The 13616-nt window shown below is 49.0% G+C and overlaps 1 protein-coding gene across 5 annotated transcripts in view; it reads right to left on the bottom strand.

The window, feature by feature from the left end:
* Nucleotides 1-13134, bottom strand: part of rhbdl3 (rhomboid, veinlet-like 3 (Drosophila)) — a 70808-nt gene extending 57674 nt beyond the window's left edge. For 3 of the 5 annotated variants that reach the window (XM_059653578.1, XM_059653581.1, XM_059653580.1), the window contains exons 1-3: nt 13022-13134; nt 10659-10848; nt 3378-3401 (exon numbers count right to left, since the gene is read on the bottom strand). In XM_059653578.1, the coding sequence (XP_059509561.1) occupies nt 3378-3401; nt 10659-10775 (141 nt within the window). In that variant the 5' untranslated portion in view covers nt 10776-10848; nt 13022-13134. Of the gene's footprint in view, nt 1-3377; nt 3402-9931; nt 10111-10658; nt 10849-13021 lie in introns of those variants that run through there. The other 2 variants (XM_059653582.1, XM_059653583.1) reach the window with 2 other exon arrangements.
* Between the last annotated feature and the right edge of the window lie 482 nt (nt 13135-13616).

The raw sequence follows: 13616 nt of genomic DNA, 5'->3' as shown, positions 1-13616 counted from the left end.
GGAACACAGCAGCGTGCCAAGGGCACACACATGGAGCATGTGAGCAGGACGCTGTGTTAAAATAACCAGCTACAGGAAGGTCAGGGTCATGTTTGTGCACGGCCTGGAAATGTTCTGCGAAGCGGGTACCCAGTCTGTGTTTGATTTCTCCAGTGTAGAGTCGGCCACTTTGGGGACAGTGAATACAACACACAGGATTGGAGGAGGCCCAGGTGAAAGGCTGCTTCACCTGGAAAGACTGTTCAGGCCCTTGGATGGTGGGCAGGGAGGAGGTGAAGGGGCAGGTTTAGTGCCTTCTGTGGTTACATGGGAAGGTGCCGCGGGAAGGGGGGTTGGTGTTGGTGGTTGCAGAATTGGCTAGGGGGTCCCAGAGGGAACGATCCCTGTGAAATGCAGATGGGGGAGTGGGGGGCAGCCTGACAATGGATCCCTAGCTCAGTGCCTCTCCTGCACACTCAGTTCTGAGAAAGCATCTCCCAGCTCTGTCTTCTTTCCCAAATCCCGTCTGAATCTCCTGCCCCTTACCCTAAAACTTTGCCCTCTTGGGATTGACTCCGCAAACAAGGAGAGCAGCTGCCCCTGACTCACCCTGTCCATCCCCATCATAATCTTATACACCTCAATCATATCCCCCCTGAGCCCTCTGTGCTCTAAAGACAACAATTCAATCCTTTTTTGTCTCTCTCAAGAGCTCAATTTCTCCATCCCCGGCAACATCCTGGTGAACCCCCTCTGTACCCTCTCTAGTGCTATCACACCCTTCCTGTAGTGAGGTGACCAGAACACACACCGTACTCCAGCTGTGGCCTGACCGATGCTCTGTACACCTCCAGCATTACCTCCTTGCTCTTACACTCTGTGCCATGACTGACGAAAGCAAGCATCCCACTTGCCTTCTTAACTATCCCATTCATGTGCTCTGCTGACTTCAGGGATCTGTGAGTAATTACCCCAAGGTCCCTCTGTTCCTCTGAGCTACCCAGTGTCCTGCCATTCATTAAATACTCCCTCATAATGTTTCTTCTTCCAAAGTGCATCACCTCACACTTACCAGGGTTAAATACCATCTGCCACTGGTCTGCCCATCTGCCCAACTCGACTATATCTTCCTGTAACCTACAACCATCTTCCTCACTATGAACCACTGTACCAATCACAGTGTCATCTGCAAACCTGCTTAACATTCCCCCACATTTTCATCTCTATCATTTATGTAAATAACAAACATTTGGGTCCCATCACTGATCCTTGCGGTATACCGCTGGACACTACACTGAGTGTCAAGAGGGTAAGGCAAGGCTTGTTGGTCTCTAATGCTGGGAATGTAATAGGTAAGACTGACGAGTTAAAGGAGCGATTGGCATATGAAAATATGATATTGTTTTTCCGAGGATGATGACTTCAGCTTGTACGAGGGGGCATAGCTGCAAATTGAGGGGTGATAGATTTGAGACAGATGTCAGAGGCAGGTTCTTTACTCAGAGAGTGGTAAGGGCATGGAACACCCTGCCTGCCAATGTAGTTAACACAGCCACATTACGGGCATTTAAACAGTCTTTGGATAAGCATATGGATAATGATGGGATAGTGTAAGGGGAGGGGCTTAGATTAGTTCACAGGTTGGCACAACATCAAGGACCGAAGGGCCTGTTCTGCGCTGTATTGTTCTATGTTCTAAGTTGGCATCGCAGAAACATGGTCAGTCAAACACGGCTGGACACCGGCTTCTGGTCAGTCAAACAACCTCCCACCCCTGCACTTTGTATCCTGTTGCTAAGTCAGTTTCTGGTTTATCTCACCAAGGTTTCCCTGAATTCTACGTGGTTTAACCTTTTTAATCAGTCTCCCATGATCCCCCCACTGCCACATCAAACATTTTTCTGTCTTCTTTCCCCAGAACCAGACCCAGCATTTCATGGTCCACTGTTGGGCCTTCTATGTATTGATACAAAAACTCTCTTGGATACATTTCAAGAAATTCACGCTGTCTAAACCCTTAACACTATGACTATCCCAATTTATGTTGGCAAAGTTGAAAACCCTAGTCTAATTACCCAATTATTACTCCCACACGCCTCTGTGAACTGTCCGTGCATTTGCTCCTCTATTTCCCGCTGATTCTTTGGGGACCTATGATACACTCCTAGCAAAATAGCTGCCCCTTAACATCCCTGACCTCTACCCACAAAGCCTTGTTTGAGGACACTTCCAATATATCATCTCTTCTTATTGCATTAAGTGACCCCATAATTAATTGTGCCACACCACCACACTTTTTTCACCCTCCTCTATTTCACCTATAGATCGTATAGCCCAGAATGTTGAGTTGCCAGTCCAGCCCTTCCCTTAACCATGTTTCTGCGATGCCAACACTATCATATTTTCACATGATAATCGCTCCTTTACCTCATCAGTCTTGCCTATTACATTCCTAGCATTAGAGACCATCTAGCCTGGCCTTACTCTCTTGACACTCAGCATACCTGAATTCACTGTGAATTAGTTACTTTTCTGTAGCATGAATCTCTGTTACAATCGATATTCTATGTCTCGTCCCCCTCCCAGAAGCACCAGCAAACCTGCCCGCAGGAGTGTTGGCCCCCACTGTGGTTCAGGTGCAGACTGTGCCATTTGGATATGTCCCACCTTCCTCCCCAAAAACAGCCCTAGTGATGCAGAAATCTAAAACCCACCCTCTTGCACCAACTCATGTCACACATTCATCTGTCCTATTTTCTGATTTCTAAACATGTGGCACCAGGAGTAATCCAGAGACTACAATCATTGATGTCCTGCTTTTTAATCTACAGCCTGGCTCCCTGAATTCCTGATGTAAGACCTCATTTCGCAGTTTGTCCACATGATCAGTACCAACATGTCTCATGACATCTAACTCATTAGCTGGACCAGTATGTCACCTCTAGTGTGTGTATCAAACTCTTCCTTCAAAATGTCTATACCACCCACCACCACCGCTCTCCCCCCCCCCCCCCCCACCCCGCCACTCTCTATACATGAATATTATGGGTACAAAAACATTAAACGGGCTTCCATCGAAGTGAATCAGAGAATATACTTCCAACTTATTATGAAACCCAAATAATCAAACAATACAGCAACAAATATCAGCCATGGATTGCTGTGATAAGTGTTCCTTATTCAGAAAATGATGAGTTCAAGCCCAGTTTAGTACCCTGATGTAACAGAGCAGCAGGCAAGGTGAGAGGTGATCTCAGCTGGTGCAGAATTGAACCCTCACTCTCGGCATCGCACTGTATTACAAACCAGCTTCCAACTGCCCTGAATTACCAATTGGACAACTCCAATAACAGGTCAAAAACTCAATTGGAAAGCGTTTGTTTTAAATGTACACTTACCTGATCAAAGAAGACTTTCCAGTGCTTTAGGAATCGGTGATGTACATATAGAGGGGAAAGGAAAGCAGAATAAGAGTAGTCCACAGTAACATTAATATATTGCATTCTGGTCTATCCAATATAAACAACACATTGCAGTCTAGCTAACGCTTTTAAATACATGCTCATGCAGCTAGTGTATATGGCACATTCCAAATGGTATTACATATTGTAGTAATGTTCTAATTTGAACTTGATGGAATTTGTGCAATAAAACAGACTGAGAATATTCAGTTTACTTTAAGTATGAGGAGTTTTCATGGTTCAAATAACTGAAGTAGTTACACAAGGAGCAACATAACATGTTGAACTGCAGAGCTCAAGTCTAGAGAGGAACCTTTCTGGCATTAGTAGTTTGAATAATTTTAATACCCTCCCCCTTAATACTGGTCAAACAACATTACATAACACCTCCAACCTAGTAAATCACCCCCAAGTCAGGGTCCGTTATATACATTTTCTTATAGTGCATTCCTTGTTTATATTTGCGCTAAATGAGATCTGTGCCCTTCTTAATTTGATTTGTCCAATTCAGGCTAAGGGTGAGATGAGGAGTTTTGGCTGTGATTCTCTCATGGTCAGATAGCTCTCCACCTTTCAGCATTAAGCCTATGAGCAGAAGAGGTCATGTGGTTCAAAGAGGTTTTAGAATATAATACCCACCTGCCCTACACCCAGTCTAATCCACCACAAATGTCACACTGATGAAGGATCTAACTTTTTTTCACTTGTCTTATTGACATCAACACCCACTTCTAGAATAACTTCTAGAATATCTGTGTTACTAATGCAGCACCAGATCCTCCATCTCAAGAATTCTATTCTCATGTCACTGCAATTGCATCTCAGCCCCTCACTGACTGCTCTGTACTGGACAAATCTGATAGAATCCTTACAGTGTGGAAACAGGACATTCAGGCCAGCAAGTCCACACTGACCCTCCGGAGACCATCCCACCCAGACCCAACCCTCCACCGTATCTGTGTAACCCTGCATTTCCCATGGCTAACGCATCTAGCCTACACATCCCTGAACACTATGGGCAATTTAGCATGGCCAATCCACATTAAATAAAAGCTGAAAGAACTGCGGACACTGTAAATCAGGAACAAAAACCAAGTTGCTGGAAAAGCTCAGAAAGTCTGGCCGCATGTATGAAGGAAATAACGGTTAATGTTTTGGGTCCGGTGACCCTTCCTCAGAACCGGAACAGTTCTGAGGAAGAGTCACCGGGCCCAAAACATTAACTCTGCCTTTTCCTTCACAGATGGTATCAGACCTGCTGAGCTTTTCCAGCAACTTGGTTTTTGTGGCCAATCCATCTAATCTGCACATTTTTTGGACTGTGGAAGGAAACCAGAGCACCCAGCAGAAGCCCATGCAGACAGTCACCCAGGATGGAATTGAACCCAGGTCCCTGGCGCTGAGAGGTAACAGTGCTAACCTATTCCTGGAGGCCTGGCATTCCAACCAGAACTCCATCAACAAACGCATTGAACTGGACCCTGTGTACAAACTACTGAGAAACAGAACTGGAAGTGATACCAACCACCCCAGCAAACCGAGGCAGATAAATAACAAGAGGGACAGAACACCGATGTTTCACTGGAGACGCACTGACAATGTTACCGAGCACGGTGAGGAAACGTCTGCAATCAAACACACCAGCTCGGCAAACAAGATAATAAAGTGTGAAGCTGGATGAACACAGCAGGCCCAGCGGCATCTCAGGAGCACAAAAGCTGACATTTCGGGCCTAGACCCTTCATCAGAGACCTCTCTGATGAAGGGTCTAGGCCTGAAACATCAGCTTTTGTGCTCCTGAGATGCCGCTGGGCCTGCTGTGTTCATCCAGCTTCACACTTTATTATCTTGGATTCTCCAGCATCTGCAGTTCCCATCAGCTCGGCAAACAAGCCTACAGCCTCATCCACAACCCGAGTTATAAATCTTCTCAAAAACTTTAAACAGAGGTAACCCGTGTTCCACCATGCTGCCCTCTATCTCCTACTTTCTCCACAATTGAAGGAGTTTCCAGATTGTCTCCAGTTCTCCTGAGAAACCCTTTCCAGGCCTATTAAGCTGCAAGGATGATATTTTCTCCAGATTCTGAGCTGTATCAGTGTTCACGCTGTTCAGTAAAGATTGATGGCAGGTCTTCAAACTCTTGCCTGCCTCTGCTCTGTTGTTAAATCAGAGGTCAGTGTATGAACAGAGGGGTGAACTTGAGGGTGTTAGTAATCTTGCCTGTGAATCAGAAAGTTGTGAAGTCAAATCTAGAAACCTTCAGAATATGATTTCAGCTGATAATCCCCACTGAGGGTGTTCAACACTGGCAAAAGTGCTGTCTTTCAGATATTAAGTTGAGGACCTTTCAAAAGTGTGCCCTTTCAAAATCTGATGAGGTTATTTTGAATAAGGGCAAGGGGTTCTCCTGGCCAATAGTTATCTTTCATGCAAGGTGACTAGATGCAGATTATCTGGTGATTTCTCTCATTGCTTGCTTGTGACAGCATCTGTGGAGAGAAATCAGAGTTACTATCTTCAGTTTCTGATTCCTCTTCACAGATGCTGTCAGACCTGCTGAGCTTTTCCAGCAGCTTCTGTTTTTGTTCCTGATTTACAGCGTCCGCAGTTCTTTCCAGTTTTAGTTGGAAACTGATGACGCTGCCCAACAGCCAGTGATTTGCAGTGGAAAGGCTGTACCGAAGCAAGCCTGAGTTGAGACTATCATCAGGCTCCATTGTGAAGGCCACATGGGTTGAATAGCCTAGCACTCACTAATGGGGCTGGGGAGTCTGTGGATGGCAGACTTTGTGAAGACAAAGATCAGCTTTGGTTGGAACAGGGATATGGTGAAAGTAAAGTGGGGATGGTGGAACACTGAGGCAGATCCCCCCCATTCATGTAAACACAGCCGATGGGTCACTTTCACAGCATTGAGGTGAAAAGCAGATTAGTTAATATATTACAATAAATATGAAAAAGGTCTTAGAAAGATTTTGCTTCCTCTTTTCTGAATATTCATGCTGATAATGTTTGGTAATGACTGAAAGTGAAGGTCAGGGCATCAAATGTTGTTACTGTTTGACAACATCCAAAGCAAGGAATATAGTTTAAGAGTAACAGCAACCTTACTGATAGTTAGTGTTTCCACACTCTGACTTCATCCTCTTGTAAGGGCAATGCTGGCACAGGGGAGGGGCAACCATACCATGGCCAGTCACCAGTAACTTCTCCAGATGCTCATTTCCCAGGTTCAAGGTCAGATTGTGAATGGTGGCAAGCTATTCGACCACAGGGAGCATTGTACCTGCAACTCATCATCTTACCCAACGTCCACATGTTTGCATTTTACAGTACCCACCAGGCAAAGATTTGGAGTGAGAGCCCGGATCAGCTTTCCCCCTTTGATTAACAGATACTGAAGATCAACTGTGCAGCAAGTCCCACATCCTCCCCTGTTACAGCGAAACTAACTCAGCATCCATCCACATTACACTTACCTCGATTTAGCTCAGCCTCAATCAGCAGCTGATTACACGGAAAACCACGGCCACTCGTATGTTCGGGCATCTCTGCATCTGCCACCATCTCCCCCAAAACACACACACACACACACACACACACACACACACACACTTGCTCTCTCTCTCTCTCTCACACACATACACACACATGCATTCACACACACACACACAGACAGACAGAAACACAGACACACACAGACACACACACACACACTCGCTGTCTCTCTTTCTCACACACACATGCATTCACACACACACAGACACACACAGACAGACAGACAGAAACACACACACACACACGCACTGACACACACATAGGCACACACACAGACACACACAGACACACTCTCTCTCTCACAACCACACATACACACATGTATAGACACACAGACACACAGACACACTCTCTCCCTCTCTGGCTGTCAGCATGATAATGAAATCAATAAACTCCATTCATCTGAGAGACAATATTTTATAAATCACACACAGGAATCAATTACAATAACGTTTAGTTGCTGCAGCTTTTTCCTAACATTAAGTTGGAAGAGTTTAGTTCCAGCTCTGAGTTATATTGCTGGGGACTTAGCTGTTACACAGCCGCTGAGGTATTGAGGAACAAATATGTGGGCAGAATATGGAAAGGTGCAATAACAGAGCTGTCATAGTCGGCAACTTTAATTTTCCCAATATTTACCGGGATTCCCTTAGACCGAGAGGCTGAGACAGGACAGTTTGTTAAGTGTATCCAAGGGGGTGTCTTGAAACAGTACATGGACAGTCCAACTAGGGGAGGGGCCATACAGGACCTTGTACAGGTGAATGAGCCCACATTTCAGTGGGACAGCATTTTGGAAACAGTGATCATAACTCCTTAAGTTTTAAGTTAGCTATGACTAAGGATAAGTCGGACCTTGTGGGAAGGTATTAAATTGGGGGGAGGGCAAATAGCATCAGTATTAGGCAGGAGCTAGGGAGTGTAAACTGGGAGGAACTATTATCGGGCAAGTGCACATCTGACATGTGGGAACTGTTTAAAGACCTGCTCATCAATGCTCAGGACTGGCATGTTCCAGTAAGGAGAATGGATAAGGATGGCGAGGTACAGGACCCTGGGATAACAAGGGAAGTTATGAATTTAGTCAAAAGGAGAAGAGAAACACACATAAGGTTTAGGCAGCTGAGATCAGAAAGGGCCAGTGAGGAATATTAAGAAAGCTGGGAATTAGGAGAGCAAGAAGGGACCATGAAATGGCCTCGGCAAGTAGGGTGAAAGAGATTCCCAATTCTATACGTACATTAAAAACAGCAGGATCACTAGGGAAAAGGTAGGATCACTCAAGGATAAAGGAGGGAACTTGTGTTTGGAGACAGAGGATGTGGGTGAGATCCTAAATGAATACTTTGTGTCAGTATTCACTCAGGTAAAGGATATGGAGGACAGTGAGATTTGTGCGGAGCATGCTATATACTCGGGCATTCTGAGATCGATAAAGAAGTGATGTTGAATCCTTTGAAGAGCATTAAGGTGGGTGTGCCCTCGGGCCCTGACGGTATCGACCCCAGGTTTTTGAGTGAGGCAAGAGGGGAGATTGCTGGGGACTTGACCAAGATCTTTGTATCTAAAGGAGATGTGAGGGGCAAGTTTTTTACACAGAGAGTGGAAGGAGTGTGGAACGCACTGCCGGGGTGGTGGTGGAGGCAGCTACAATAGGAGTGTTTAAGGGACTTTTAGATAAGATCACGAATATGCAAGGAATGGAGGGATATGGACCAAGGGCAGGCAGGAGGGATTAGGCTGAAGGGCCCATTCCTGTGCTGTACAGTGCTAAGTTCTATTGCTGTAACCGCATATAAAGGTAGTGTCCCTGCCTCTAGAGTAGAAGGTCAAGTTTGGCGTCCCACTTGTGCTAAGGATGTGTCATAACACGACTCACAGATTATTTTAAAACACTTATAAAGCTGGAGATGGAGATGTTGTTTATTCCAATGATGTATCGTTCAATGTTCCAACGCTTAAAATTCCCCCTGCCCCACCTCTTCTCTACCGCTCTTTCCCAGAGTGACCCAGTTCGGGAGTGAAAGCTGTCACAGCCCCTTGGTGGGAACAGGAGGAGAAGCCTTCTCACAGCGAGGGGAGGGGACAGAGGGAGGGTGGGACTATAGCCAGTGATGCCTTGGGGCTTGTTTCAGCTCATAACCCCCCACCATCCCCTTGAAGTCTCAACCCACACCCACACTTTGGAAAGCACTGCCTTACATTAAATTCCAACCTGGCTACAAATTTAAAGTTTAGACAACGATCTCATGCTTCAAAAGCCTTTAAACAATGTTAAAGATTCACAATTCTCATAAATGTGCTTGGTGAAACTCTATTCCAGTTGGCAGCCATGCATTCAGACACATTGATATATGGTAACACTGTTTCCAAATATCACATAGTTCTCCTGGCTCCCTGAGCAAACCGAAAATGTTTGCCAAAGACTCTTTCCTGGCTACAGCATTCTTTTGTACAGAAGATACATAGAGACAGCAGTAAATACAAAGTGACTGAATAAAGGTACAAAAGCAGTGCACATATTTAAACAAACACATGTGCAGACAGATTCAAAAACACACAAACTGTGAGAGAAACACAGAGCTTTAGAGAGAGATTAAAACAGAGTGGGAAAGTTCAGAATGGAGCAGGCACACAGGTGCACACATAGAAAGAGGGTTATGGAAGCATGAACACTAATAGGAGCACAGGTCCAACGGGGAGTCAGAACTCATCCTCATCAGCAATAAATATTCACAGAAGAAAGCAGCAGAGCCACACGCAAAAACTACATCCCCACCCATTTGCAGGTACCACCGGTCACTTGTTCCAACAGATCTCACTGAGTGTTTGGGATTCACCCAGCGAGAGGACTGGCAACAGCTCATTCTAAACTTCCAGACCCATAACATTCAAACAGGTTGGGCCCGAATGTGATTAGTGTGTGTTACCTGAGAATCCAGGACTGGGTTGCTGAGCTGTCTGATTGGATATCCCTGGTACAACAGAGTCAGATGGAAATATAGCCAGCAAGAAAGCAAATGCCTCAGGCAGTTGGGAGATGGAGCAAAGCAACAGGAGACCACGTTGAAAAGTACAGAAAGAGACTGAGAAAGGATGTGAGAGACACAGAGACACTGACTCATGTAGAACATAATCACACTGACACACACACACACACACACACACAGATGTAGAAATGCTGACATACAGAGGGAATTACCATACTGACATTGTCACAGAGATCCAGAGAGACATACAGACACTGTCATAGACACTGACATTAACAAAGAGACACATACACACACACTGACACACGCACACACACATACACACTGACACACACATACACACACACACTGACACATACACACACTGACACATACACACACACACACACTGACACATACACACACACACTGACACATACACACTGACACACACACACTGACACACACACACTGACACACAATGGCACTGACATTAACAGAGAGACACATACACATACACACTGACACACACACACACACACACACTGTAAAGTCACTGGCCCTCACACGCTCCCTCCCTCAGATGCACTCCCTCACAGACAAACACCCTCTTTCTCACACCCTTTCTCACTCCGCCCTCACACACACAGGGACCCTGACCCTGACCCTGACCCTGTGTTGAACTCACATCCTCTGTCCCCAGCGGCAGACCCTCGCTGCTCTCCAGTTCCACGATGCCGTCTCTCTCTGAACTCCCAGAGGCCGGGGACTGGGAGCTGCCTGGCTCCGTATCTTCCTGCTCCATCCCTCCCGGAGCTGGGGATCAGCCTCGCTCCCCTGGGTGAAGCTTCGTCATTGTCCGCCCCTCACTCCGGGACCTGCAGGTCAGAAAGCGGCAACGGATCACGCCCAGACCCGGACCCGGACCCGGACCCAAACCCAGTCTCCGCACCAAACCCGGACCCAAACCCAGTCTCCGCACCAAACCCGGACCCGGACCCGGAGCCAGACCCCCCCCCCCCCCACTGCGGGCAGTCTGTGCCGGGACTGACCCGGGACTGAGCCGCGGACCCAGGCTTGAGGTTTTGGGCAGTTTTTTCCGCCTCAGGTGCGGATGAGACGGGTTTGAAAAGTGAGCTTCTTCTGAAGTTGTGTCAGTGATAATGGGAACTGCAGATGCTGGAGAATCCGAGATAATAAAATGTGAAACACAGCAGGCCCAGCAGCATCTCAGGAGGGCCCGGAACATCAGTTTTCCTGCTCCTGAGATGCTGCTTGGCCTGCTGTGTTCATCCAGCCTCACATTTTATTATCTTCTTCTGAAGTTATTCCTTTAAGAAAAGTTTCCTTGAGTGACAGGTTCGGGCCGTTTGGCGAAGGCACTGAGCCCGCTCCGGGGTCTCGGTGGGAATCCCAGCCCCTGCCCCGCCCAGGGTCCGCTACCAACCCCCTCACCCCGCCAACCACACACCCCTCTCCCCCCTCCCCCTCCCCCCCTCCCTCCCCCCCTCCCCCTCCCCCCCTCCCTCTCTCCCTCCCCCTCTCCCCCCTCCCCCTCCCCCCCTCCCCCTCTCCCTCCCCCCCTCCCCCTCTCCCCCTCCCCCCCTCCCCCTCCCCCCCTCCCCCTCCCCCTCCCCCCCTCCCCCTCCCCCTCCCCCTCTCCCCCTCCCCCTCTCCCTCTCCCTCCCCCCCTCCCCCTCCCCCCCTCCCCCCCTCCCCCTCCCCCCCTCCCCCTCCCCCTCCCCCCCTCCCCCCCTCCCCCTCCCCCCTCCCCCTCCCCCTCTCCCCCTCCCCCTCCCCATGTCCCTCTCCCTCCCCCTCCCCATGTCCCTCTCCCTCCCCCTCCCCCTCCCCATGTCCCTCTCCCTCCCCATGTCCCTCTCCCTCCCCCTCCCCATGTCCCTCCCCCTCTCCCTCTCCATGTCCCTCTCCCTCTCCATGTCCCTCCCCCTCTCCATGTCCCTCCCCCTCTCCCTCTCCCTCCCCCTCTCCCTCTCCCTCTCCATGTCCCTCTCCATGTCCCTCCCCCTCTCCCTCTCCCTCTCCATGTCCCTCTCCCTCTCCATGTCCCTCTCCCTCTCCCTCTCCATGTCCCTCTCCATGTCCTTCTCCCTCTCCCTCTCCATGTCCCTCTCCATGTCCTTCTCCCTCTCCCTCTCCATGTCCCTCCCCCTCTCCCTCTCCATGTCCCTCCCCCTCTCCCTCTCCATGTCCCTCCCCCTCTCCATGTCCCTCTCCCTCTCCATGTCCCTCTCCCTCTCCATGTCCCTCTCCCTCTCCCTCTCCATGTCCCTCTCCATGTCCTTCTCCCTCTCCCTCTCCATGTCCCTCTCCATGTCCTTCTCCCTCTCCCTCTCCATGTCCCTCCCCCTCTCCATGTCCCTCCCCCTCTCCATGTCCCTCTCCATGTCCCTCTCCCTCTCCATGTCCCTCTCCCTCTCCATGTCCCTCTCCCTCTCCCTCTCCATGTCCCTCTCCATGTCCTTCTCCCTCTCCCTCTCCATGTCCCTCTCCATGTCCTTCTCCCTCTCCCTCTCCATGTCCCTCCCCCTCTCCCTCTCCATGTCCCTCCCCCTCTCCATGTCCCTCCCCCTCTCCATGTCCCTCTCCATGTCCCTCTCCCTCTCCATGTCCCTCTCCCTCTCCATGTCCCTCTCCCTCTCCCTCTCCATGTCCCTCTCCATGTCCTTCTCCCTCTCCCTCTCCATGTCCTTCTCCCTCTCCCTCTCCATGTCCCTCTCCCTCTCCCTCTCCCTATTCCTCTCTACGTCCCTGGCCCTGATCCTGTCCCTGGCCCTGATGCTCTCTCTCTCCCTGTCCGTCCCCCTCTCCCTGTCCCCGACTCTCTCTCTCTCTCCCTGTCCGTCCCCCTCTCCCTGTCCCCGACTCCCTCTCCCTCTCCCTGTCCCCGACTCCCTCTCCCTGTCCGTCCCCCTCTCCCTATCACTCTCCCTCGGAGCGGGTCTTCACCTGGGACCTTTTCCCCACCTTCCCCCACCTTCCCCCGTCACCCCCCCAAAGTGGGATTTGCCTCCGCCTGGGAAGCGGTACCTGTCCTGGGCAGTCTCCGTTCTTGTTGGTCCCGGCTCGTCTCTCTCTCAACTTCAGTTTCTCGCTTCAAACCCGCCTCACGCAGTCAGCGAGCAACCCAAACTCCAGCGGAAAACCAACGCAGCCAGCCCCCGGGCCCCCGCCCCCCATCGCTCTGTCTGTCAGTCACTCCTCTCCCACACCAACCCCAAAAGGTCCAACCATTGCTAACAGTTGGGAGGAGACAATCTCAAACAGATTGAAGCCCATTAAATTATGAAGACCTGGACATGTTAACAAAGATAATCTCCAGATGTGTGTGTGTGTATCTGTGTATGTTTATGTGTCTGTACGTATGTGTTATTGTATCTGTGTCTGTGTATATGTTCTTGTATCTGTGTCTCTGTGTTATTGTATCTGTATCTGTATGTGTCTGTGTGTATATGTTATTGTATCTGTGTGTCTGTGTGTTCTTGTATCTGTGTGTCTGTGTGTCTGTGTGTTCTTGTATCTGTGTGTGTGTCTGTGTGTATAAGTTCTTGTTTGTGTGTGTGTGTCTGTGTGTTATTGTATCTGTATGTGTCTGTGTGAATGTTATTGTATCTGTGTGTCTGTG

This window comes from Stegostoma tigrinum, chromosome 22 (genome assembly GCF_030684315.1).
Source record: "Stegostoma tigrinum isolate sSteTig4 chromosome 22, sSteTig4.hap1, whole genome shotgun sequence".
Classification (NCBI taxonomy): domain Eukaryota; kingdom Metazoa; phylum Chordata; class Chondrichthyes; order Orectolobiformes; family Stegostomatidae; genus Stegostoma; species Stegostoma tigrinum.
Note: the sequence above shows the minus strand (reverse complement) of the source record. Positions and strands in the feature narration are given on the sequence as shown.